At 42.7% G+C, this 26,601-nt stretch overlaps 1 protein-coding gene across 1 annotated transcript; it reads left to right on the forward strand.

Moving 5' to 3' along the window:
* wnt9a (wingless-type MMTV integration site family, member 9A) lies at window positions 1-26,601 on the forward strand. The gene is made up of 4 exons (XM_029642931.2): window positions 1-203; window positions 19,309-19,568; window positions 19,872-20,134; window positions 22,441-26,601. The coding sequence occupies exons 1-4, from the start codon at window positions 1-3 to the stop codon at window positions 22,924-22,926; spliced, it is 1,212 nt and encodes a 403-aa protein (XP_029498791.2). The 3' UTR covers window positions 22,927-26,601.

The raw sequence follows: 26,601 nt of genomic DNA on the forward strand, positions 1-26,601 counted from the left end.
ATGGGAGGAGCGCAAATGTCCTCTCTCTATAAGAAGTGCCGAACGTACAACAAGGGATTTTATACAGCTACTCAGGAGAAACGAAATGATCTGCCCTGGAGCCGCAGCAAAATGCTGGATGGACACCTACTCCTGGGATGGTTATCGTTCACAGTTATAGTGTACCTTTTCAATTTGCCCGGACCGACAACAGCTTATTTCGGGTAGGCACTGTATCCATCCACATGTTCATGACACTGTCATTGATTATAGTTTATTACGAGATATCATGCGCTCTTAGAGCAACTTTGATAGAGCGGATAAATTGCTTTACTTATATTAGCATACGGTTCATTCAATTGTAAATATGGCATAAGAATGGCACTCTCATTCATCCCTGTTGATGTGTCCTCTAATAATATCAAACGTGATGCAAATGAATAGGTTAGGCTACTTACTGCATGGTGTCCTTGTAGCTATATTGTGATTTATTTCAAGTATCCGCAACATTGTTGCACAGAACTGTCAGTGCAGAGACACCTGGGTAGCGGAGTAGGCTGTCACTGCGGGTGGTGAGAGCAGGTAGATGTGAGATTAATTAGTCGGCATTGCAGTGGGTTTACAGACCGGTGTAATAGCGCAATCTACCGAAGGTTTTGGGGTGGGTAATATGCTGTAACATATATATTTTTAAGGGGAGTAGGAGTTGGGATTATCTACAGTAAAATAACCATAATCAGCTGTCTCTGGGCAGGTTTAGACACACAGCATGTATTTGCCTAACACATTCACATGGATCTAATAGGGCTAGTTTTGACAAGTGTTGTTCAACAGAAAGTTGATCCCAAAAGCTACTAGTCTTCTGACAGGTATCCTACACTAAGCCATTGATAGGCCTATCAGGCATATTTGAATGAAAAGTAGCAGAGTAGTGTGATTATTTTGTTGAAATCGGCTCTGAAAACAGACATGGGGCGAAAGGTGAGTGAAGGCTTCAGTCGCGACAGCTGGTTACAATAAAGCAATGCAGCTCACTTAACCGGTGTCTGAAACGTTTGTTCAGCTTGCATAGAAAACACCCCGTCTAGCATAAACATCGATATAGAGAAAATTCTGGCATATGGTTCGCGCTCCCACTAAGTTTAGAAACAGTTTGAAAGAATGTATCCAGCATTTACAGTTCGTTGCCCAATCTCATGAGATACTATCATATCAAGGACAGTATATATATATATTTTTTTAAATTTAATGAACAATTAAACACGTTATTCCCAGGGAACGCCTTCGTTTTTAAGGTGTAGCCTGCTATGACCACCTCAATATATCGAGTCTACATGGCAGCCTTTGTCTTTTCTGATGAATTTCATTAATTAGGATTCAGACTTCCTTGGAAGACCATTAACCTATAGATAGCAAGAAAAGAAATGCAATATCACCTTCAAATCTCTTGTGTGAAGGATACAAGTAGCCTACAGCAGGCATGTTGTAGCTTGGTTATGTTATAACACAAAGTTCCTTCCCAGTTGGTGGTTTATATATCACTAATCTATTCTCAGTGGCACCTGCAACCTTACAGCAACTATGAGATTACAGCAACTATGAGAGTTCAGTCAGAATCGTAATATTATTTTTAGGGATAATTTATTCTACCATGAACACCATATCATTCCAATCACATTCTGTCTAAAATATACAAACAATAGATTGTTGATGACAGAAGTAATCACCACCACCTTGTGTTGCAAACAATAGATCTCATGAAGTTGATTTGAGTCATTCACACTAACAAATGTGAACTCCTGGCAGCACTGAAATATTTAGGCTGGTTTAATTGTATTTTAATTTAACCTTTATTTAACTGGGCTTTATAACCTGTATTTAACCAATTGTGGAGTGATTAGAGTGAGTGATAACACCAGCAGTATAGTTCCAGGGGTATCAACAAAAAAAAAATGTTTTATTGTCATATACAGAAGATAGGTACAGTGAAATGTGTTATTTTATAGGGTCAGCGATAGTACGGCACCCCTGAAATAAATGAGGGTCAAGTGCCTTGCTCAAGAGCACATCAACAGGTTCTTCATCTTGTCGGCTTGGGTATTCGAACCAGCGACATTTCGGTTACTGGCCCAATGCTCTAACCACTAGGCTACCTGCCACCTATATACGATAAGGGCATTGTTTAGCTGTGAACCAGTGGGGGGGACACAGGGATGGGAGGGGCCCTCCAGGACCCGTCGGACATTATGAAGCTGTAAACAGGTTTGTTATGCCTCAGGGGCTGCTGAGTTGGGTCTAACCTTCTCTCAGATCTCATATAAGGAAACCAATAAATTAGGAAGGACCGGACAAAGCGGACTAGGGTGGAAGGAAGGAATAGCGCTGTTTGGAAATAATGACTTTTTGGATCACGATCATGGTTTGCATTGCCAGAGGTTGTGTGATATGATAGGAGTGTCCGTTTAGGTCTAATGTGTCACTCCTGAAAAGGTTATGTCCCCTGACCGGTGCAGTATGTTGATAGAGGAAGTCACTATCACCATAAATCCGACATGTTATTACAGATCATAAACATAAGTAACCCCTAATGTTAGGGTAACTGTCATTGCTTAGTGTTCTTACTGTAAAGTTTAGACCTATGCTAGTTCAGTCTGGACTGTTATGCTGTCTTGAAAATGATACATGTGAGAGTTGTTCAGCAGCCCGGTGGTATAGAAACCACATCATCGCTAAAAGTCACATGTGTATCAAGTGAGCTTTTGAGTGAGCTTTTGAGGTGTAAAGACATAGTGGTAGATCGTAACCATCCAACAACATAACCATTGGCCCTCAATAACTAACCAGTTGCATGTAATACGATTGAAGCGCAAAGGGTCCTTTGGTGTGAGGATGTGATGACACTATGAATGAGATGAGTGTCAGTGAATGAATTATCCCTTTAAACCAGAGAACATGAGACAAACAGATGACATAGGTGCCATAGATACACAGAAAATGTTTCTGATACTGCCCCAAAGCCAAACCGACTACCCAGAAACCGGACACCACTGACACTTAGTGCAACACACATGCCCACTTGCCTGCACAGCAAAACACACACACACACACACACACACACACACACACACACACACACACACACACACACACACACACACACACACACACACACACACACACACACACACACACACACACACACACACACACACACACACACACACACACACACACACACACACACACACACACACACAGCAACAACACACACCCAAGAGTCCACTGTTCCCAAGTCCCTTACTGAGCGTGTTTTATCCTCTCCAGGCATCATCTCAGAGGGGAGCACATCTGCCCCCTACTGAGACCAATACCAACTTCCTACAGTGAGAAAAGCCTGTTCTGATCAGCCCGCTGGCCTCCTTCCTCCATTCAGACAGTGCCGACTAGCCCTGCAGACTCCCTGCCTGGTTACCTATGACAGACAGACAGACAGACAGACAGACAGACAGACAGACAGACAGACAGACAGACAGACAGACAGACAGACAGACAGACAGACAGACAGACAGACAGACAGACAGACAGACAGACAGACAGACAGACAGACAGACAGACAGACAGACAGACAGACAGACAGACAGACAGACAGACAGACAGACAGACAGACAGACAGACACAGACAGACAGACAGACACATACTGTACCTGGGCTGTCTGACTTTGAGTGGAGTATACATACTAACACACACTTGTTCAAATAAATATCTGCCATGAGCAGATGAGCAGCCTTCTTCCTGGGTACTGATTTACTGAAAATAGATGGTCGATGTTGCATACCCAATTTCCCGAGTGTGGTGGTAAGTGTAAAGTAAACACACCGTCTCTGAAGGTGGGGTGGGATTCCTAGCGTGGTCAAGCACCCACTCAAATTGTCATCCTTTACCACAAGAATGTGAGCACTCATTTACTTTCCCCTGTTGAGCCTGTTGTGGCAGGTGCTGCTTCTCCCTCACAGCCCAGTATCATTAGGCTTACCATTGGGGAAGTTAGCTGCAGTTTCATTCTCATGCTTAGACAATACTGCACCTTGATGGAATATTCTTTGTTGGGTTGTATTTTCGAGAAGTGAAGGGAGTGAGATTGTTCACTTAGTTGACCCCAGCTGAAGAGTTCACCTTGAGGAGTTTCAGCAGAATGCTGTTAAACAAGCTAACTTCATTCATTTAAATGCTACTTTTGGCCCATGGAAAGGCCTTTTGTGGTCTTGTAAACTGCATTCAATGCAAGCCTTTAACTGACTCAAACAGACATGTGTTTTTATTTAGTTTACTTGCTGCGGCATATACAGGAATCACACCCACAGCTACGCTACGTATGGTGAATTACCAATCACTAAGGCAGGGGTTCCCAACATAGGGGGTGCGGGCGCCAATGTTTCGTGGAGGGGGGGGGGGCTTTCCTTGATTTGAGGATTAAATGTATTTTTAAATATAATTCTTTTTACAATTCACAATTGTTTATACCAATATAAAACGATGCATTAATCCACAATGCTTTAGGCTAGAAACAAACGGTAAAATGCCAGAGGAAGACGTGACTCTGATGCACATGGGAATATCTTTGATTTGTCTCTATGGCATTCAGAAGCTGAGCTACGACCTTCTAAAGTCGAGGAGTCAAAGAAATGATTATTTTCTTGGAAAGTGATCTTATACAATGTGTGACTGTCACTATCAATTGATCTAATCACTTTCTGTAAAATATAATATGTATAATTAAATTGAGGGTTCATATAAATTATCATCATAAAACATATTTGGTAGCGGAATAACATTTGGTGTCAACTATTTTCCTTATCCATGATGATTATGATTATCTATATATTTTTTTATTTATTTAACCTTTAGTTAACTAGGCAAGTCAATTAAGAACAAATTCTTATTTACAATGACGGCCTACTCTGGCCAAACCCTAACCCGGACGACGCTGGGCCAATTGTCCACCGCCCTATGGGACTCCCAATCACGGGCGGTTGTGATACAGCCGGGAATCAAACCAGGGTCTGTAGTGCTGTCTCTAGCACAGAGATGCAGTGCCTTAGACTGCTACGCTACTCGGGAGCCCTAAATGATTATGATTATTATTATTATTATCATGAAATAGCCTACCTAAAATGTGTCATGAGTCTTGTTAAACTACTGTATATATGTAGAATTGCAGGAAATTATCTTCAAAACAAAATGTTTCTAAGTTCCTCAAATGAATCAAATTTAACTGGTATTGTATTAGTGTGTTTGGGTGACATTTTTTAAATGTGAAAAAGGGAGCCCTGAGGAAAAAGGGTTGGGAACCCCTGCACTAAGGCATCACAATGAGTGTTAATAGGGTTGTTTATTGCTTCGACAGCCTTATGTTCCCTGCCCTCAGTTCCAGCTCCCAAAGGTCATTTTTTTCAGCCACATTATTAAGAGGAAGTCGCAATCTGCCTAAAACAACGTAACAAAGCAGATTCATTTGTAGCCTTCAATATACTCACTGTGCTGCTTCTCCACTGTCTCCAGCGTTAATGTTTAGGCTTTAGCTTAGCGTCCTAACACTGTTGTGGTGGGCGGAAGACCAGGTTCAAACTCCATTTGGTGTGCTTCCAGTGTTGTATGGAGATGAAACAAGAGGTTATAGGCTGCTCAACAGCCAGTCTCCATGTAAACACTTCCCCCTGCTCCCCTGTGCGTGCTGCTGCTGGTATACCAGTGGTTTGTGTAAAGATGCAGGGTGATTACCAGTCAATAAGGGTGACTGTGGGCTCAGGGCTGGCGTTGGCGTGGGGCTAGGCTGGCAGACAGTGGTGGCGGGCTTCTCATTACAGAAGCCTTAAGCACTGATTAGCCCTGACACTAGGCTAGCTCACAGGCAGGGCGCAGGCAGAGTGGGAAGCGTTCCCTGCCTGGGATAGAGGGATTTCCCAACTTCAGAGGATATCCTGTGGCTGCAGCCACACCTCAAAGGGTATCACTTTACCGTGAGCCAAGAAGATAGGATTCTCTTTTAGCGCTGGCTGCTTGGGGTTAGCTGTGATCACATGGAGTCTGGCTAGTGGTGAGATCACACCACACAAACCTGCTGGAGGCTTAGATTAAACACCCATATGCCCTTTGTGAATACAGAACGAGAGAGAGAGAGCTTTGTTATCTTTGTGTTTTTGTCCATCCTGGTATGTTTGGCACAGTACTGTTTCAAGCTTGTCTTATGAGTAAGAGTTTGCACTGTGTAGAGTTAGGTCTATGTCCTCCCATGAAGCATCTGGTGAAAGGGGTACTATGCCCATAGCCACCACAGGGGGGAGCAGCCTCTTTCTGGAGCCCAGGATAGGTCTCATTCAGCACCTTTTAACCCCTTTGTGTAACCTTAGGAGAGTTGGAAATGAGATGTGAAAACAGCCAAATCTAAAAGCACCGGACACTGCTTAAGTACAAATTCAGGATTTTTTTTTGTTGTGGTCAAAATAAATGTAAAGTACAAAATGTTGACTTGGATCCACTTGCATGTCCAATGTCACTCAACTCAGCCCACTCACAGCAGGGCCTTGCTGTATTGTTCTGTAGATATAAGAATTCATTCCACTTCATTTCTCCTTGAATAGCAGGTTAAGGCAGTCTGTCATGGAAATGGTCCCTCTACCAAATGTTGCCTGTTAGAGTGAGAATAGTTATATTTTTGAGTTGAATCATTTGGAGATTTGCGTACTCACACACACCTTTGTTGTGAAGGTTTTAGTTGATGATGTCTGCAGTGGCCTGGGTAGTGGATAATCTGGATACACTCTGTACAGTATAATGATATGGTTTTAGTGTATATGTTGAAGATTACATGGCATTATTGCATTTGGGAAGGTCTTTAAAATATGTGTTGGCCCACTCACATCCGAAGGGCTTAAGGTTCTGGTATCGTCAGCATGCCGAGACCGACCACAGTTAAGAAATATTGTCTTTTAAAAGGAGGGAGTGGCTCCTGCTCCTATCCAGCCTTTACCAGTCAGCTGTGTACTTCATGGCTGGTAGTTCGCAGATATGGAACGGAAAATAATTCTCATTGGTAACAGAAGGTATAGAGTTAGACACATGATGTTCTTTACAGATGGGGCTCGGGACATAGCCTCGACAAGGGAAATTTGCAAAACAGGAAAACCAATATAGAATCATGATGCTTTTAGTGGTCTGGGATTGATGATCTGACGTTAATTAGCAGGATTGCCATGTCATATGTTTTCCGTCCTTAACCACAGGCCAATTTCCTCTTTTACCCAAGTCTGTGGGAGAACGCCTGTGTGTCTGTGTGTGTGTGTGTGTGTGTGTGTGTGTGTGTGTGTGTGTGTGTGTGTGTGTGTGTGTGTGTGTGTGTGTGTGTGTGTGTGTGTGTGTGTGTGTGTGTGTGTGTGTGTGTGTGTGTGTGTGTGTGTGTGTGTGTGTGTGTGTGTGTGTGTGTGCGTGCGTGCGTGTGTGTGGCCCTTGTCTCCAGCCAGGATGAGCCAGATTGACAAATGCTTGCTTTGGATTCTGGCTTTGAAAAGTCATCTGTTCTACTCTTCTTACCTCATTTTCAGGTCGTAATGGGTTCAAGGAGGTCGTATGCAGTTACATGCAGTCTTGCCATACAGGCAGGTAGCACAAAGCAGCACGTTACCCCATGTTGTCTCTGATCCATAGCTGGAATTCAAATACCTTGAGAAATGAATCTACATGTAGAATCTAGAGTTAAGGTCTCGGAATGTTTAGCAAAAACCAAAGTCAGAATCATGAAGTAAATTCATATTTCATTGGGTGATACATTCTCAGTGTATGTTGATTCTTACCCATATGGAACACCATATGAATCTCATTATGACTAGATTGAATCCAGGTGGATGTACTTAATGTAAAGTGAGCCAAAATGACATCTCTTCAGTTGTAACTAAGAGTTAGTACCTTGATGTTATAACCAGTGTGAAGCTACAGGACGGTAGTTTATCACCTTCATTCATTCATGTTTCTACTTAGGACTGCAGTGCAAACAATATACTGTACCACTACCACCCTTACTGGCTTTACAGCTTGAGTATTGAATTTAGCTTCTGCTGGATTTCCAGTAATTCTATTTGAATTCCCTGATCGAGAGAGAAGAAAGGAAACCTTGCAATCTCTCAGTAGAAACTGTAAATAACCGTTAATAATGACTAAACTTAGCCAGTCTTTCAGCTGCAAATGCATGGTTGAAAACAGCTACTGTTTTTCTGATAGTGGTTTGACTTTACATGCTTGGATACCCCTTGGAAGTGAAATGCCCACTGTACAGTAAGAGTAAAAGAGTAAATGTGTGTGTTACAAATCTAAAATCTGCATAACCAATTAACTATTGTACAGAGTATTATCAAAAAGTACACTTTTAAAATACACGGGTTCACTTTCTTTCTTACCAAATAGTGGTGGTCTGATTCTCGTGTGAGCGTGTGTGTGTGAATGGTGTGTGAATGGTGTGTGAATGTGGTGGGTGTGTATGAATGTGTGCCGTGGCTGAACGTGTTAGGTGTGCCGGTCAGTCAGTGTGCTGGTACAGGGGTGCTCTGCGCTGCTCTGTGCCATGGCGTTTGCTAGAACAGGGGAGTCATGTGGACACTGTTGTGGCGCGCCCAATCTGTGCCAGTCACACAGTGACTACAACTGAGCCGCTGACCCTAGGAGCCTTGAGTTCTCACACTGCAGTTAAACCTCTTACCAAACTCCATGGTCTCATTCCCCAACCAACCCCGTACTGTATGCATACAGTACAGACCGCTCCACGGCTACAGAGCCAATAGTTCAGATCAGGGTAGCATTTGGAATAAAAGATTGGGAAATAAGAATCTGCTGATGTATTTCATTTTCTAGATGAAAGACTATAGTTTAGTTGATAATGACTCTGGTAGAGGGTGTGTCCTGACTGCTGTACAGTAGGGCTGGAAGGACAGAGCAGAGCTATGCCCTGTTGAGAATGGAGATGCATGTCCTCCTTTTGACAGACTTAATGACACTGTTTCCATTTCATTTGGAATTTATGCCAGATATGGGGGAAAGAGTAAAAGGTTATTGAGGAGGTAAAGCTAAGATCGGCCATTGGTTGAGAGAGGACTGAGTCATATGGCTATTGCTTCTTAAGGCCTGAGATTGATACTGTACAGTTACATGACACATAACACAACCTCTCTGTGCCAAAACAGACCCATATAACTTTACATTTTAGTAAGTCATTATCGTTTGAAAAATGAACATTCCCTGAATGGGGAAGATATGATGCCTAGCCTGTTAACACTATAAAGTCTTATAGGGGGGTGAGGGAGGGATGGAGGGAAGTCCCCTATCTTCAACAGCTGACCTATACAGGATGTGACCAAGCATGATGTCATCTCTGTCCCTCTAGTCACCTTCCCAAATGGGACATATCAGAACTGTGACTCAATTTGGGCATTATGATGCAAAGTACGATGACAACAATTACAAAGTAATGTTAATTGGTGGACTTGGTAAAGTTGTTATGAACCATGCGTAGGTAATCTACACCAGTACAGATCAAATGTGGACCTAAACATTTTCAATATCTTGGATACCACAGTCGGAATGTTGTTTTTTCTCTCTTTCACTCGAGCTTCTGTTCAGTCAGTAGTAGTACATAGCCTAGGCAGCAGCCTTGGATTCAGACCAGGCCAGAGGGAGAATAACACACTGACATCCCTACTACCTCTGGCAGGGCCTGGCCCATGAGACACCAGGTGGGACGATGGCTTGTGCCCTCCAGAGGTCACACCTAGCCCAAATTTTCTTTAAAAATTCCCCCTGTTATCTTTACAATAGCCTGGCTACCACCATAGGGTTAGATCACATTTATACTTTTCTGAGTTGAGCATGGTAGTTTGTCCCTAACAGACAGGGGATAAGGTGAACTACCCCAGGGCTTGTATCTACAAAGAGTCTTGGAGGTCTTAGGGCTGATATAGGATTATATGGACCCGGGGCTGCTTTTTTAATATGGAACCTGGTTCTGTCTGCTTGCCTTGCTCACTTTTCACATGTCTGTCTGTCTGTCTGTCTGTCTGTCTGTCTGTCTGTCTGTCTGTCTGTCTGTCTGTCTGTCTGTCTGTCTGTCTGTCTGTCTGTCTGTCTGTCTGTCTGTCTGTCTGTCTGTCTGTCTGTCTGTCTGTCTGTCTGTCTGTCTGTCTGTCTGTCTGTCTGTCTGTCTGTCTGTCTGTGTCTGGTTGGATGCCATTGTTTTGGGTTACCTTTCGTAAGACAGCTGGGTGGTTTGTTTTCTCTGGGAACAGGCTTTGTTTTGAGCCAGCAGCTGGAGGGATTGGCATTCGTTTAGAGTAAATTGGCCTTTGGGGGTAGGTAGGGGTGAGGAGGGCGAGAGGAACGGGGAGAGCAGACCCGTGAGAGGGGGATGGAAGGATAGGAGAGGGAAAGCAGAGAGAGAGAAGCAGTGGGAAAGGGGGGAAGAGGAGAGGGAGAAAGGAGGGTAGTGGGGGTAGGGGGTAGTGAGGGAGAGGGGATACAGGGAAGGACAGAGGGGAGACAGGGAGAGAGAGAAGACAGGGAAGGACAGAGGGGAGACAGGGAGAGAGAGAAGACAGGGAAGGACAGAGGGGAGACAGGGAGAGAGAGAAGATAGGGAAGGACAGAGGGGAGACAGGGAGAGATTGAAGACAGGGATGGAGAGAGGGAAGACAGGGAGGGAGAGATTGAAGACAGGGATGGAGAGAGGGGGAGACAGGGAGAGAGAGATTGAAGACAGGGATGGAGAGAGGGAGACAGGGAGAGAGGGAAGAAGGGGGGAGAGGGAAGACAGGGAGGGAGAGAGGAGAGACAGGGAGGGAGAGAGGAGAGACAGGGAGGGAGAGAGGGGAGACAGGGAGGGAGAGAGGGGAGACAGGGAGGGAGAGAGGAGAGACAGGGAGAGAGGGAAGACTGGGAGGGAGAGTGGGAAGACAGGGAGGGAGAGAGGGAAGACAGGGAGGGAGAGAGGGGAGACAGGGAGGGAGAGAGGAGAGACAGGGAGGGAGAGAGGGGAGAGGGAGTTGACCTTAGAGACACCAGACCACAAAACCAGCAAGTTGAGACTGAATGAGAAACTGTAGTTTCTTGCTTTTCTGTTCAGGAGGGTTCAGCCAGGGTTGACTCTTGACTATTAAAGGTGTTGACTTTACGTAGAAACACACACACACAGGCAAACAAATGCTGCGCACATGCATGCGCAGGTGCGTGACGCACACAAACACACACAAATGCAGACATGCAAGTATATGCACACACACATGCACACCCACACCTGTTGGTCAAGTGGGATGGAGATGGTGAAAGGGTACACACTAGCTGCACATTTGTCTAACCTTCAGTAGCCTCTGTTTGATACACACTGACGATACCATACATTAATAACACCTTCCTAATATTAAGTTGCCCCCCCGCATAACAGCCTCAATTCGTTGGGGGCGTGGACTCTACAAGGTGTTGAAAGCGTTCCACAGGAATGCTGGCCCATGTTGACTCCAATGCTTCCACAGTTGTGTCAAGTTGGCTGGGTATGCTTTATTTGACATACAGTATATGCCCCAGTTATTTGTACTATTGTGCTCCTCATAAAACTAACTCCCACACGTGTTTATTCTATTGTCTGACATGTCAGCTTTGGTACAAAACATTCGGATTTTGATGGGGATTATTTATTTATTTATTTATTATTCCTCGATCCGAGTATGGAGCAAGCAGAGAAATGATTAATACAAATTCAAATATATATTGTTTTATTATGCCCAGCTAACAAGGCCCCTTAATGATGTGAGGCCTGAGGCCTCTTCTGTCTAATGGTAAGTCCGCCAGTGTGTGCAACCAGAATAGTCATTGCTGAAAGACAATGGGGATTGTAATACTGTATTTTCATATTACAGCCAAGTGTAATATGTAATGTACCAAATGCCCATTGGAACTCTCAAAACTCCCAATGGATTGCAGTCTGGAAAAGCATGGATCTGATTGGAGTAGGGGGGTCAGTTATTGTTTTTCTCACTCAGCATCACTAGATGTCAATCAAAGCCAACGTAGCTTGACACTGTTAATGAACAATCTGGAGGTCTAAAAATCAACAGTTATGGTTTTTGTCTTACGTTCATCACTTAGTCATTAAGTAGTTCACAACAGCAAGAGCAAATTTGTTATAGAGCAATCAGTTAGTTGCACTGCAGCTCTCTGTGTCACAACATGTGTTTTAGTTAGTCCCTGTGACTGCAGATTGTGTACTGAACTGCCTTTCTGACATACTGATGTTATGAAGTGTGAATGACCCGCCAGCATCTCGGCATGTTTGCATATGTTTGTAATGAACGAGTCATTGCATACTCATCACGTACTCATTAGCATGATCAATATTATACCAAAGGTTATGTGATATCAAGGTTATTATCAAGCTGCCAATATTTGATTATGTTAAATGTTCTTGTACTACTCCTTCACATGTAACCCTTAATAACTTTTCATAAACGCTTCATAAACCCCAGATGAAGAGTGACATTAACAGACATATTATCAACCAGTGCAGCAGCAGTCCAGGTCCTGGTAGGTGCTCTGACACGAAGCCAGAAGGGTGATGACGTCTGAATAAATTATTTCCTCCAGGGATCCAGGGCTGTGTGGCTACACATAAACACACACACACACACACACACACACACACACACACACACACACACACACACACACACACACACACACACACACACACACACACACACACACACACACACACACACACACACACACAGCGTAATGAGTCGTTTTCACTCAGCCATCCTGTGCATTGGAAAATGTATATAAAGTAAATGTCACGGGCAATGGGGAGTGTTGACAGGTGGAGAGAAAGGCCTAAACAAACTCCACCGTTAAAGGCACAGGCAGGGAGGAAGAAGGCAAGGTAACTAGTGAGATTAGCCTTGTTTGAAGCCTCGGTCGACGATGTCTGTGTGTGAGTGAGGAGTGTATGAGTGAGTGAATGAGTGAGTGTTAGGAAAAAGCAAAGCTGAGCAAACAGCAGTAAGAATCCTACCTCACGTAGGATAATAGTGAACTTTATTATTTTTCTGTTGGTGTTATGTTCCATGTGTGTTGCTGGGCCAACACCTCAAACAGAAACAGCCTCTGAAAACAGTTCATGATAGAAAAACACAGGTCTACATGCTCTTACATTCTAATGTGTAAGACCTAGACCTAGCAGCAGTAGCTCACTACACTGCAAACTATACCTCCTTGTTCAAATATACCTCACCCTCTTACCATGTACACCCTGTAGTTTTGTTTGTTTGTTATGTTTAAGGATCATAGATATTGAGATATTGTTGTTGGGCAGTGCTTTACATTATTCCTTTTCAGAACCTGTGAACTCCTGTGTTCCCAGAAACAGAAAAATGACTTTCAGACCAAAGATCTTGCACGATCAGTTTCTGGAGTGCTACTGTATGTACTCTCCTTTTCGACTCCATCCTTTGTTCTAAGTGAGTTAAATGAGTTCACGCTGCAGTGTGTGACACTGGGCTCTGCAAAACTCAGCATCGTCTGAGTGAGTGTGTTGCATTGGGTTTCCTATAGGTCACATTATGGAGGTAAAGTGATCTTTAAACTGATCTTTAGCTAGTTTTCCTGTACGGTTTTTGGTTCTCCTTCTTTGTCTAACACCTCTTCGAATGTGCTTGTTAGGCAACACGCAGCAGCACATTTCAAAGTAACATGACCACCATAGTGCATGTTGAGGATAGCTCTACGAAGTAATCAGTGTTTTAAAACCTAATCCGATAGCCTCCTCTCAACTCCTCCTGTAGATATCAGAAATGGAACTGGAATTAGAGCACATCTGTGTTAGCATTTGAATGTACACTGGTCTGACACATAGCGGAAACATGGACAAGAGGAGCCACAGTAGCTTCTTCTCGCAAGACCTGACGTGTTTCTCCATTTTCTCAAATCTCTCCTCCTATCCGCACTTTGCCCCCCAGCCTTCTTGGTAACTGGATAAAAACATGCCTTCGTGTGGAAGTCAGTCACAGCTAGGCAGGCAAAGCAGTAGCCCAAAGAATCAGTGTTGTCTCTTGCCTCCCTCCAGCTTCAGAATTTCTTTGTGTCTCAGATAGACACACAGGCAAGCAGACATATGGACAGACTGACGGACGGATAGACAGACGTCACAGCACACAGACACTTTTGAGGAATTACATTTTATTTGACTCTTGTCTTGGATAGCCGCAGGGCCACGCAGGCAGCCAGCCAGGAATCTGTGCTCTATGGAGAGTTAACACTGAGGAGACTGTGATAGTTACAGTAGTGGTTGAGGCTCCTGATGTGTGTCGTGTCCACTAAGGAATGTAACATGTCATGGTGATAGGATTGAGAAAATGAAGACTGGAGTTTCACCACTGCTGTTATTAGTACTAATGGCACACCCATGTATAGTTTAGCACAACCGGTAGCAAACGGTCTGGAGTTATGCCATGAGCAACCATTGTGCCTAACATAATTGAATTGCTGTGTACGGTACATTACAAAGGCTATACGTTTCTTTTGTTCTTACAGACTTTAGGAGCGTGATGCTTACATCTGTCAAATCTCTAGGAATTGTTCTTTCTTTTTCTTCTCTAAAAACAGGTACTTCATTTACTGAGACTGTCAAGTTCATGAATAATCGGTTCCACTTTGTATCTCCTGGGCAACATCGCTTATTTCATTCCTTCAGAGATATCTAAGTTCAGTAAAGTTGGTATATTATTACGTTTCAGGCATACCGTTGAAGTGGGAAGTTTACATACACCTTAGCTAAATACATTTAAACTCAGTTTTTCACAATTCCTGACATTTAATCCTAGTAAAAATTCCCTGTCTTAGGTCAGTTAGGATCACCACTTTATTTTAAGAATGTGAAATGTCACAATAATAGCAGAGAGAATGATTTATTTCAGCTTATATTTCTTTCATCACATTCCCAGTGGATGAGAAGATTACATACACGCAATTAATATTTGGTAGCACACATTTAAATTGTTTAACTTGGGTCAAATGTTTTGGGTAGCCTTCCACAAGCTTTCCACAATAAGTTGGGTGAATTTTGGCCCATTCCTCCTGACAGAGCTGGTGTAACTGAGTCAGGTTTGTAGGCCTCCTTTCTCACACACACTTTTTCAGTTCTGCCCATATATTTCTATAGGATTAAGGTCAGGCCTTTGTGATGGCCATTCCAATACCTTGACTTTGTTGTCCTTAAGACATTTTGCCACAACTTTGGAAGTATGCTTGGGGTCATTGTCCATTTGGAAGACCCATTTGCGACCAAGCCTTAACTTCCTGACTGATTTCTGGAGATGTTGCGTCAACATAATTTTCCTGCCTCATAATGCCATCTATTTTGTGAAGTGCACCAGTAAAGCACCCCCACAACATGATGCTGCCACCCCTGTGCTTCGTGGTTGGGATGGTGTTCTTCGGCTTGCAAGCCATCCCCTTTTTCCTCCAAACATAACGATGGTCATTATGGCCAAGCAGTTCTACTTTTGTTTCACCAGACCAGAGGACATTTCTCCAAAAATACGATCTTTGTCCCCATGTGTAGTTGCAAACCGTAGTCTGTCTTTTTTATGGCAGTTTTGGAGCAGTGGCTTCTTCCTTGCTGAGTGGCTTTCAGGTTATGTCGATATAGGACTCGTTTTACTGTGGATATAGATACTTTTGTACCTGTTTCCTCCAGCATCTTCACAAAATCCTTTGCTGTTGTTCTAGAATTGATTTGCACTTTTCGCACCAAAGTATGTTCATCTCTAGGAGACAGAATGCGTCTCCTTCTTGAGCAGTATGACGGCTGCGTGGTCCCATGGTGTTTATACTTGCGTACGATTGTTTGTACTGATGAACACGGTACCTTAAGGTGTTTGGAAATCGCTCCCAAAGATGTACCAGACTTGTGGAGGTCTACAATTTATTTTTATTTTTTTCCCATGATTTTAAGCAAAGAGGCACTAATTTTGAAGGTAGGCCTTGAAATACATCCACAGGTACACCTCAAATTGACTCAAATAATGTCAATTAGCCTATCAGAGGCTTCTAAAGCCATGACATCCTTTTCTGGAATTGTCCAAGCTGTTTAAAGGCACAGTCAACTTAGTATATGAAAACTTCTGACCCCCTGGCATTGTGATACAGTGAATTATAAGTGAAATAATTTGTCTGTAAACAATTGTTGGAAAATGTACTTGTGTCATGCACATAGTAGATGTCCTAACCGATTTTCCAAAACTATAGTTTGTTAACAAGACATTTGTGGAGTGGTTGAAAAACAAGTTTTAATGAGTGTATGTAAACTTTCGACGTCAACTGTGTATCATAGGGCTTGTTGAGTGATGGCTGGAGTTTCCAGTCTCTTGGCTCTCCTGATGGCATGTAGAAATGAATTAAGCAGGTACTCTAAATGATGTTGCCATCATTCAAATATTGAGCCTCAGCCCACTGCAGAAGTGTTGTGGAAATGTTGTCAATGTACACATTTATCAACAGGAGTTGATAAGTTATTTATTTTCTCCTCACTGTGTTGTAGACGTACATTAGTGGATACACATAGTATCAACATGAATAACAATTAAGATGAATAAAGATAGCATTTGTATCTCTACACGTACGGTACATAATGAGGCACAGTCAGGCCAGACTATCCGACTATGCACTTAAGCTCTTTTACTCCCTAAAGGAGAACAATTTCTGTCAAGACACAGCTTGTAAGGTTTCCATTAGAAAAAGTCATAGTTGTCAGACAAGTTAGGAAAGGCAAACATGTTTTGAAAAAAAAAAGAGATAGGAACCATTTGACCTGATCTGAATACACAAATCGCAAAACCTGCCCTTTACCCCACTGGACTGTTGAGATCATGTTCTTCATATGGGGCATGCCATGTACATAGTAGGTTATGAAAGCACTGTATAGTATTACACAGAAAATGTGTAATAACATGCTAATAACGTAAGCTAACATAGGCTTAACATAATAGGATATTGGTAGGCAGTATGACTCTGTGACCATATTTGTCATGGTTTTAGACTCCAGGGGAAACACTTCACAATCAGTTATTATCACTTTTGAAAGATTTCACTCTCTGTGTGTTACATGACCTCTGTGACTTCATTGAGGCCGTTTGGCTCTGAATGACAGAAGTCAAATGAGGTCATAAAGTGAACATGTAGCACAATTGACTGAAGGAGTACACAGAGATGTACACAGATGACAGAAGTACCCAGTAACTCTAAGAGATACAGACTGTGAATCAATCAGTGTTCACATTCGCTGCAACATGGTCTATGCCTGGGACATCTGGAAGGAATCTCTATGGCCGTGACTTTGGTTAATAGTTGTACCCAAATGACTCATGGGCTGGAAATTGAATTGAATAGGTTTCTGGTTCATTGGCATCAGGAACACGCTAGCTAAATGCTAATAGTGGCTGACTGGCTGGCTGGCTGGCTATGTATTGCTCACTCTCTCTCTCATTAGCTTGTGTCCTACTCTTATAGACCAGGATGGAATCTTTCCTCACTGAAGAGTTACTGTACGGTTCATTTGTCATAGTTACTCATTAGACTTGCTATTGCCTCCTGTTCTGCCCATGTGACTGGTGATGTCTGCATGGAACTCTCATTGTGCATGGTGCAATTAGTTCATTGTTTTGTGAATGAGATCAGAACTGTGTCATCCAAATTTGACACACCAGATTCACTTGAACATGACAAGGTAACTAAAATAGGATCCTGTCCTCAGCTTTCTGTCTGGTGACATGCTAAACCCATTAGATAAAATAAACCTCTGCTGTTTTATTGAGATTGATGGAAGAGAAGTTCACTCAAGGCCCATTGCTAAATGCCAACATTTTGATGGCAGAGGCCAGAGACAGGTCACCGTATGGCACTGAGCAGAGCACTGAAGTTATGTTGAGGAGACAAGAAGAAAAACAACCTCTCCTTGTCACCTCCAGAGTAAATCTAATATGTTTATCCCTTGTTGATGGCTGTTGTCAGGACAACCCCAGATTGTTGTCAAATATAGCAGGTGTCAATATTAGCAGGGAAACACTGACATTGTAAAGGCATTCAACTCTTTCAGTAATGGCATATTATGTGCCGGGGTCCGTTGTAGGAGTCTGTTTGTGAATTCTTCTGTAAATCCATTTCTGTTTCTCTTTCACTTTAACGGTGTAAAAGTGGCCCTGAAATGGCACATAATGAACATCTACCCTGCCAATTCTGTCAGATGGTGTGACCAACATGGTCACAGACTGACAGTCATGTCCCCTGCGTCTCTGTGTGAAAGTAATGCTCTGCTTTGTCTATCCGTCACAACCTCAGAACGCTGGTCAGTCGGGGAGGATTTTGCCAGCTATGCGGCAGACCCCGGGCTAGCTTGTGTGTTTTATATACGCTTCCTTTAAATAAACTGACGAAAGGAGTGCAACTCTACCACATGTTCTCCTATACCGTGTTTAGAAACTAAGCTTAGCCTCATTATATTTCAAATGAATTGCAGCTTTAGGGTCATGAACACTGGAAGTTTGTATGAGGATTCTATAATGAGGCTGTAAAGCCTGCTGTGTGATCATGTTTAAATCTATACACCGCTGGTTGCCGTGAGTGACAGTCATTCGTCTCTGGGATATGATAGGTCTCCATTGGTTGGCTACTGTTTAGCATGCCTGTGGTGTGACGGTCAAATTGACTGTGTGGGACCATTGTTTTAAATCTGTCATATCATGTCCTTTAACCACTCTGTATCAATCTAGCTAGCTAGCCAGCGATGTTATGACTAGCGACCTTATTGGTAGCTACCCTGAAAGAGAGAAATCAGCACAAAACGTTCTTTAGCTGCTGAGAATGTGCTATATACACAGACATGGTGAATGCTGATCTCAATCTCCAGAAAACATTGCATTCCCCAGAACATTAACCATTGTACTCAAATGCAACCTTCAAAAAATGGCAGCAGAAATCCCTCGAACATTAACCAGCTCTGACTTAGACCATAAAGGTCAGCCTTCTATATCTGGGACTTAGCATACTATTTTCTTGACATTTCCAGTCCACAGTACTGACTGAGTGTTCCGTAGTTGATTTTTCATTCTCCGATCCCTCCTAATGGTGTGTTACAGTACGACATTTCCCTCTCTTTGACCCAAGGCTCTTGGGTCAAAGCGTTGCCAGCAGGAGCACAGCAGAAGCATCTGACAGTATCTAACGGGTATCTCTCGCTGTCTCCCCAGACTGACAGGTAATGAACCCCTGTCCATCCTACCGCTGAGCTCCCAACCCGAGGAGAACGTGGGCAGGGCCCACTACAAGCTGTGCGACCGGCTCAAACTGGAGAAAAAGCAGAGGCGGATGTGTCGACGAGACCCGGGTGTGGCCGAGACCCTCATGGAGGCCATCAGCATGAGCGCCCTGGAGTGCCAGTACCAGTTCCGCTTCGAGAGGTGGAACTGCTCTTTAGAGGGCCGCTACAGAGCCAACATTTTAAAGAGAGGTAGGGAAAGAAAAGCTTCTCAACTTCATATATCAGTATACATGTAATATGTTCTGAGTTAAACTTTTTCAGCATGCAGATAACTCATGTTCATGGGTGGAGGGGGAGAGACATTTTTGCAATTTATGCTGCCATCATTGAATGGTATAACATTGAATGGCCATAGTAGATAGTACAGTAGAGTGTTGTAGGTTGTTTTTAATGTGATGTCAACATTCAATGGCTTATTTTGAGCGTCCAGTAGGACGCTGGTAGCTTATAACTGATATCTGATTCTTCCCCTTGCTCCATATCTCTCTCCAGGTTTTAAGGAGACAGCCTTCCTGTATGCCGTCTCCTCAGCAGGCTTGACTCACGCCATGGCCAAGGCGTGTAGCGCCGGGCGGATGGAGCGTTGCACCTGTGATGAAGCACCAGACCTGGAGAACCGCAAGGCCTGGCAGTGGGGCGGCTGTGGAGACAACCTGAAGTACAGCAACAAGTTTGTCAAGGACTTCCTGGGCAAACGCTCCAACAAGGACCTGCGTGCCCGCGTGGACATGCACAACACTAATGTGGGCATGAAGGTGAGTGTAGAGTGGAGCCGTGTTGGATGATGCAGTGCATTTGATATTGTTGATTCGTGTGATGGGACCACAACTCACAACTCGTCACCACTGTTGCTGTAAAAAGGACTACATGAATAGTTGATGGTTGATTGACTGATTGACTGGTTGATTGAGTGATTTAGTTATTGATTGATTGATAGTGGAGTTTGATATATCTAGGCCTTGTAGAGCTACTGAATGCATTGCCCTCTCTTGAGATAGTTGAGTTCTATGGGCATATTCTAGGGTGAATATATTCTCCTACATACACATCTTTACATATATAATGTTGGGTTGTTAAATTATTGTTCTCTAAGTTGACATCAGTCAAAAAGACACAGCAAAATTACCAGAACCAGTGAAAATTACCAGATAGGAATTTAATGTGACCACAAGAGGAATAACAATGGCAGAGTTTTTATAACTACATTCCAGTGGTCAACAGAGAAACATTTACCCACATGCTGTGGTTATTAAACACATACTATAGATTCTAAAGCACCCACTTAATAGGAAGATAAAAGGCCAGCCTAAATCACTTAAATTGACTGCTAAATTCAGTCAAATAAGATAACTCTCATTTATCAACCTTTGGTTCTCCTTCTCAAAATAGAGAGATAATAGCCTTCGTTTGTGCCTTGGCGGGAGTAGACAATTGTTTGTGGTGAGGGAACTAGGGTTTGGTTTTTCAGCTTGGATGTGATTTTTAATAGTAAAATCAAAACGAAGAGAGAATGGTCTTAAATTGTCAAGCCAAAGCAAAGTCAAGGTCCTGGCATCCGCTAGCTTTACTCAGATTTTCTCATATTGTGGCCATTTTCATTTTAGTATGAATTTAAATTATAGCAGAAGCACACTTCCCCAATTGTTAGCAGATAGAAAGCTCTCCCCAAAGACCCATGGTGTGCTCTTCCTCTTCAACTTGGCTCTCCAAATCCATTCTCTCAGGATATTTGATTTGTGATAAAAGATTTACAACGCTGTTTTCGTTCAGGTTTTTTCTTATTTGCACATGTAGTGAGGTGTACCACGTCCCATATGAAGCACAAACCTTGGAATGTGCTAGGCTATGCATCCCTAGAACAGTTTAAAGCTGACATCTCAAATGTTCCTGAACTGAACTGCAAGTGTGGCGAATATGCACCACGTCTTTCTTATCCCCCAAGCTGTTTCCCAGTGTGTGAGAACAGAACCGGAGAGAAACTGTCTGTCTAGTCCAAGCCTCCTTTGGAGAATATGCGTTATGGATTTTCACACAACTTTTTTATGTTGTGGTCAGTTGATGCTGACTGAGCTGTACACAAATGAACCATTGCCTGCTACAGAGAGTTCAAGCTATGTCGCAACGTGTACTATTTACTGTTGTGCTGTATTTGACCAAGCAACAACCCTTTCACTCCTGAAAATGTTACTTTGTCGAACATTAACGGTCAGAAGTGGTCTGTCAAGTTGAACTGAGTCCATATTCCATGCCATCTGTTGAATAGATCCCATTATATGCATTTTGAGAAATCTTCGGGCCTCAACATATTTGACGTAAAATAGATTTGTTTAGCTTTCCACGTGCTGGCCTAACTGCAGTATTATGGAGTTGGCCTGGTGGAAGAGATGGACCTGTCTCCCAAGAATAGGGGCCAGGTTCTGGGTATCCTGTCTCCTTCTTTCCCATGGCTGTGGAATCCAAGGGATCTTTTCTTCAGAGAAAGTGCCTCAGCTATGTCCTCTACTTACTACTAGTAATAACCATGATGACTTTAAGCAAACTCGATTACCCGATATTATCATAACAGAATGTATCGTCAATCCCACCCACAAAGATTATCTTTTAAATGATTGCTTATAGTGTACCACATGTTTTGGTATTTGGTCGGGAAGTGACGTCAGTGTGACAATGTTGTCATGTAAATTGTTATTATGTTAATGACAGTTTATCACCAATAAGTAGAGCCTCTAGATAATCTAACTCTGTGGTGGGAGTATCAGCAGAAAATATCATTATGGCCTCGGTGCTCATCACATTTTAATACATTGATGTCCCGTGTATGATATGAGTAAAGTCTTCATATTGGAGGTTATTAATTATGATATTAGAACGTATTACATAGACCCATTGTGCTGTAGAAATTACAGGGGAGTGTCTCGGTAGTTTTCTTCTTCTTTGAAACATTGCTTACTATACAAAGTATAAAGTCGGTCAAAGTTGATTTTATGTTGTTCTCAGGCTGTCCCTTTGATCCCCTGTGGTGGCTGACTGTCTGTATGTTCCTCTCCTCTCCCACCACCAGGTGATCAAAGCCGGGGTAGAGACTACCTGCAAATGCCATGGCGTCTCAGGCTCCTGCACCGTCCAGACATGCTGGAGGCAGCTCTCGCCCTTCCATGAGATCGGCAAGCAGCTGAAACAGCGCTACGAGGCCTCTCTGAAGGTGGGCAGCTCCACCAACGAGGCCACGGGGGAGGGGGAAATCTCCCAGGCCCGGCCCCAGCAGCAGCCCTTACCAGGCCCCAGCAATGACCCAATCCCACGCACCATGGACCTGCTCCACATCGAGGACTCGCCCAGTTTCTGCCGGCCCAGCAAGTACTCGCCAGGCACCTCGGCCAGGAAGTGCTACAAGGACAAGAACTGCGACGCCATCTGCTGCGGCAGGGGCCACAATACCCAGAGCCGCGTGGTGACCCGGCCATGCCAGTGTCAGGTGCGCTGGTGCTGCTACGTCGAATGCAAGCAGTGCACGCAGAGAGAGGAGGTCTACACCTGTAAAGGGTAGCCCAGTCTTAGAGGAGAGAGCAAGACAATGGAGTTGGAGGACCTTTATAAGCACTTTGAGGGATTTTCTGTCGTGTGGGTTTGGTTCTAATGCCCTGTGGCCCCAGCCAATGGGGGTTGGGGTTGCAGCAGGAGATTGGCCTTGTCTGACAACCGGGTCAACACGTGTCTCATGCTTTGTGGTTGCAGAGTTAGAGCCTTGGATAAAGGCTACCTCGCCTATTCAACATCCAGTCAGATGTGTCAGTGAGAAAACGCAGCACTTGGCAGCTGTCTCCGGCTAGCATGCTGTTAATGAGGATCCAATAGAATGACTGTAATGGTAAAAGACTGGCTTTTGGGCCTTGCCCAATGTAGAAATGTGTGTGTTGGCGGCGAGTGAGGGTGCAGCGGAGTCAAATGACAACTCATATGGCAATCATGGCAACCATATTCTGAAACTGTTAAGAACACAGGGTGTAAGATATATTATACGCACACATATTTACACTCGCACACCAATGTGTGTATGCATATGTATGTAAATAAATTAAATTGTATTATAATGATATTATATACACTTGCCACTTCTCTGAATATGTTTAAACAAACCACTAACTACACAAATGTATTGTTGTTTGTGTATTCTCGCTCTCTTTTGCTTTATAATTTCTTTTGACAAGGCCCTTTGGAAAGCAGCACATTTGTGTCCTTTGTGTCTCTCTGTGGATCATTTATGGACCCTTTGGGACTACTCCTTCCCGAGGAGAGGAAACACGCTCATTTGTCTTTGATTCTTTTTCGCTAGAGTGAAATTGTTGGTGAATACATTTCTGAGTACAGAAATGTCTTTTTTTTGCCAGTAATTTTAGGCTACTTTTGGGCGAACTCAAATAATGTTCAGGGAATAACTGAAACCACTATACTTATTTAGAGAGAGTAAAAAGAAAAACTGAAAATCTGCATGTAATCGAAAGTTCAATGAGAGAATGGCCTTGCTTTTCTGAGTCTAGTGTCTATTACTGTCACCATGAAAACAGGAGACCGACCACTTGACCAGTAGAAAATGCATCTTCCAATCAGCTGACTAATGCTCGGAGTAATAGCAACCCAACTATGTCACCTTGCTTCTTGGTACTTAGTTAGCACTCTGTTTAAAAAGGAAAAGCCAATCTTGCTAGTAATACTACTATAAAGTAAAGAAAACAGCAAACTATGGGTACAGGAGAAATGTAACCCCTATTTATATACATACACTCTCATATCCTTCCTTCCTCTCTCTAGAGTGCACCATTTGATTGACAAGGATAAATGGTTGAGGTTGAAAATGAACAGTATGATGCTATGGAAACTAAAATCCATCTTGACATGTCTGCAAAATGGCTTCAAAATTAACACCCTGAGGCAAATGCAGTCTTTTACAGATAGTCCTGCTGAAGCTTAAGGTGTATTATGGTGACAAAATGTGTTTGCGACAACAAAGCAAATGTATGCTCTAGCTGTAGCCTATGCATTTTCTATCCATTGTTTGGGGCATAGCTAACAGAACTCCATGACTGCAAAGGTACAATCTCCTTTTGTGTTGTTTTGACAGTAATTTTCTTTAAGGCAGGTTACCATTATGTTGTACAGTAAGATTTGTATGACTAACATTTAATATTGGATGTTTGAAATTTAAAATGACTGGTGGCAAAGGCAGAGCCAACCCTGTAAACAGCTACAATAACTCGTCAGATGCAAAGTCATCTTTAGATTCCCTTTAGGTATACCGTCTTTGCCTTGTTTTAAGTGGGTGAGAATGAACTACTGAGTGAGGAACCCAACATTGTAAGATAGCACTGAAGCCCCAGAAGCCCTTTATAATTTCCCTTTAAAGTATTTAAAGACCTTGTATTTATGAATATATACAGTGCAGATGTTTTTGTTTATTGTAAAAAGCAGTGGTTTATTCTCCTGTGGTATAGAGGCAAGAATGAAGCACATGGTACAATCTCACACACAATTAAAGAGGAAGTTGGTAGCAATAAGGAGGTTAGGACCAAGACATCTGATGCTGGGAAGGCAAGTGGTAAAATATATAAGGCTAAACCATGAATATGGAATACATTGCTGCTGTAAACTTTTGATTGTAAGTGATCATCAGTAAGTGAAAAACAAGTGCCAAACGAGTACCAACATTAGTAAATAGCATGCCAATACCCTCGAAAATAGCTTGGACCACCGACTATGATAGATAGACTACAGTTCGCCCATAGTTTTAAATCAGTGACGCTCACAGGATTAAATCAGTGACGCTCACAGGATCTGATTTGACCCACCATGATTTATCCAGAAAAAGCAGCATGCTCTCAGAAGGGAGTCTAGCCTAACGAAGGTTGGTTGGTTCAGCCTCTAGAGCTGAATTCCAAACATTTTGAAAATGAGGAGACATGCCAAATAATGAATGGTCAAAAACATATACATAGAACTTTGCACGCTACATGGAAACCATAATGGCTCTGCTGAAAGCCTGAGCATAAATGCCTGCTTCCCACAGCTTCCACACTCCCCTGCCCAAGACTGTGGTTCTCTACAGTGGTCATTTATTGAATGGATACAAATGGTCAACATTTGAGTCATGGAGAGAGGAATACAGTATGCACATTGCATGTATTTTGTATGTTTTATATTCTACGTTTTTCAAGACAAAGGACGGCATGATACAATGGTTGTTCTTCAATGTCATTGTCTTAGTCCTTCATATTCTATTTTTGAACTCATAGCTCTGCACTGTGTAGTTGTCAGAGGATCATGTATAAAAAATATATTTTATAGGAAAAATGAAAATAAAAGAAAGATAAATTATTTTAAACTATATTATGAGCATGTGTTCAATGTAAATAACATTAAGTCAAAACTGATTTTATATACTTGTATTTTTTACTCAGTTTATTTTCTTGAGGCTTGTATGGGGTTTTGGCTTCTTTGCGGTGGAGGCTTCAAGAGACAGTGAATACTGTAAAGTCAGCATAATTGTTCTTAAAGATAACGCTAACATTTGCCGTTCCTAAGCACAAAACAAATCCTAACAAATTTAGAAAATCAACAATTCTCTTCCCTTTTTCAACTGTTTTATATACAGTACAACACATCGAAAGGCAACTCTAAAGGCTATTAAATGGATCATGATCAGCTGTTTTATGTAATTGACATTGCACAATACTACACAAGTATTTTTGTAGCATCCCGGTGTGTAGCATGACCCATTTGTTTGAGGGATTGGTGAGGGGTATATGGGTTCTGTCTGTACCCAGTAACATAGCCATCTGTGCAGATAAACACACGGACCAAACACAAAGTAGTATTGGAGCGAACTCATTCAACTTTTGGTATACTCTGATGTTCTTGCAAAGGATCACAACAAATGATATTTAGAGGGTCACAATCACCGTGTACATTTTTGTTAGGATTTGTGCTGTGCTTGCTAATAACAAAACAAATGTATTACCCTTTGTGATAATACTATACCAACAAAGCTTTGTCCATGTTCACTTATTCATGTCTTATGGGAACGTAAATTATTTTCCTCTACCTCATGTGTATTGCTTGTCGGTATAAACAGATCACGAATGACTGGTAAGAATGTATTTAAGTTATTTAACATCTTTGTAAAAACAAAGGCAAGAAAATCTGAAATAATAAATTAATTTTTAAATTA

Source organism: Oncorhynchus nerka, linkage group LG9b, assembly GCF_034236695.1.
Source record: "Oncorhynchus nerka isolate Pitt River linkage group LG9b, Oner_Uvic_2.0, whole genome shotgun sequence".
NCBI lineage: Eukaryota > Metazoa > Chordata > Actinopteri > Salmoniformes > Salmonidae > Oncorhynchus > Oncorhynchus nerka.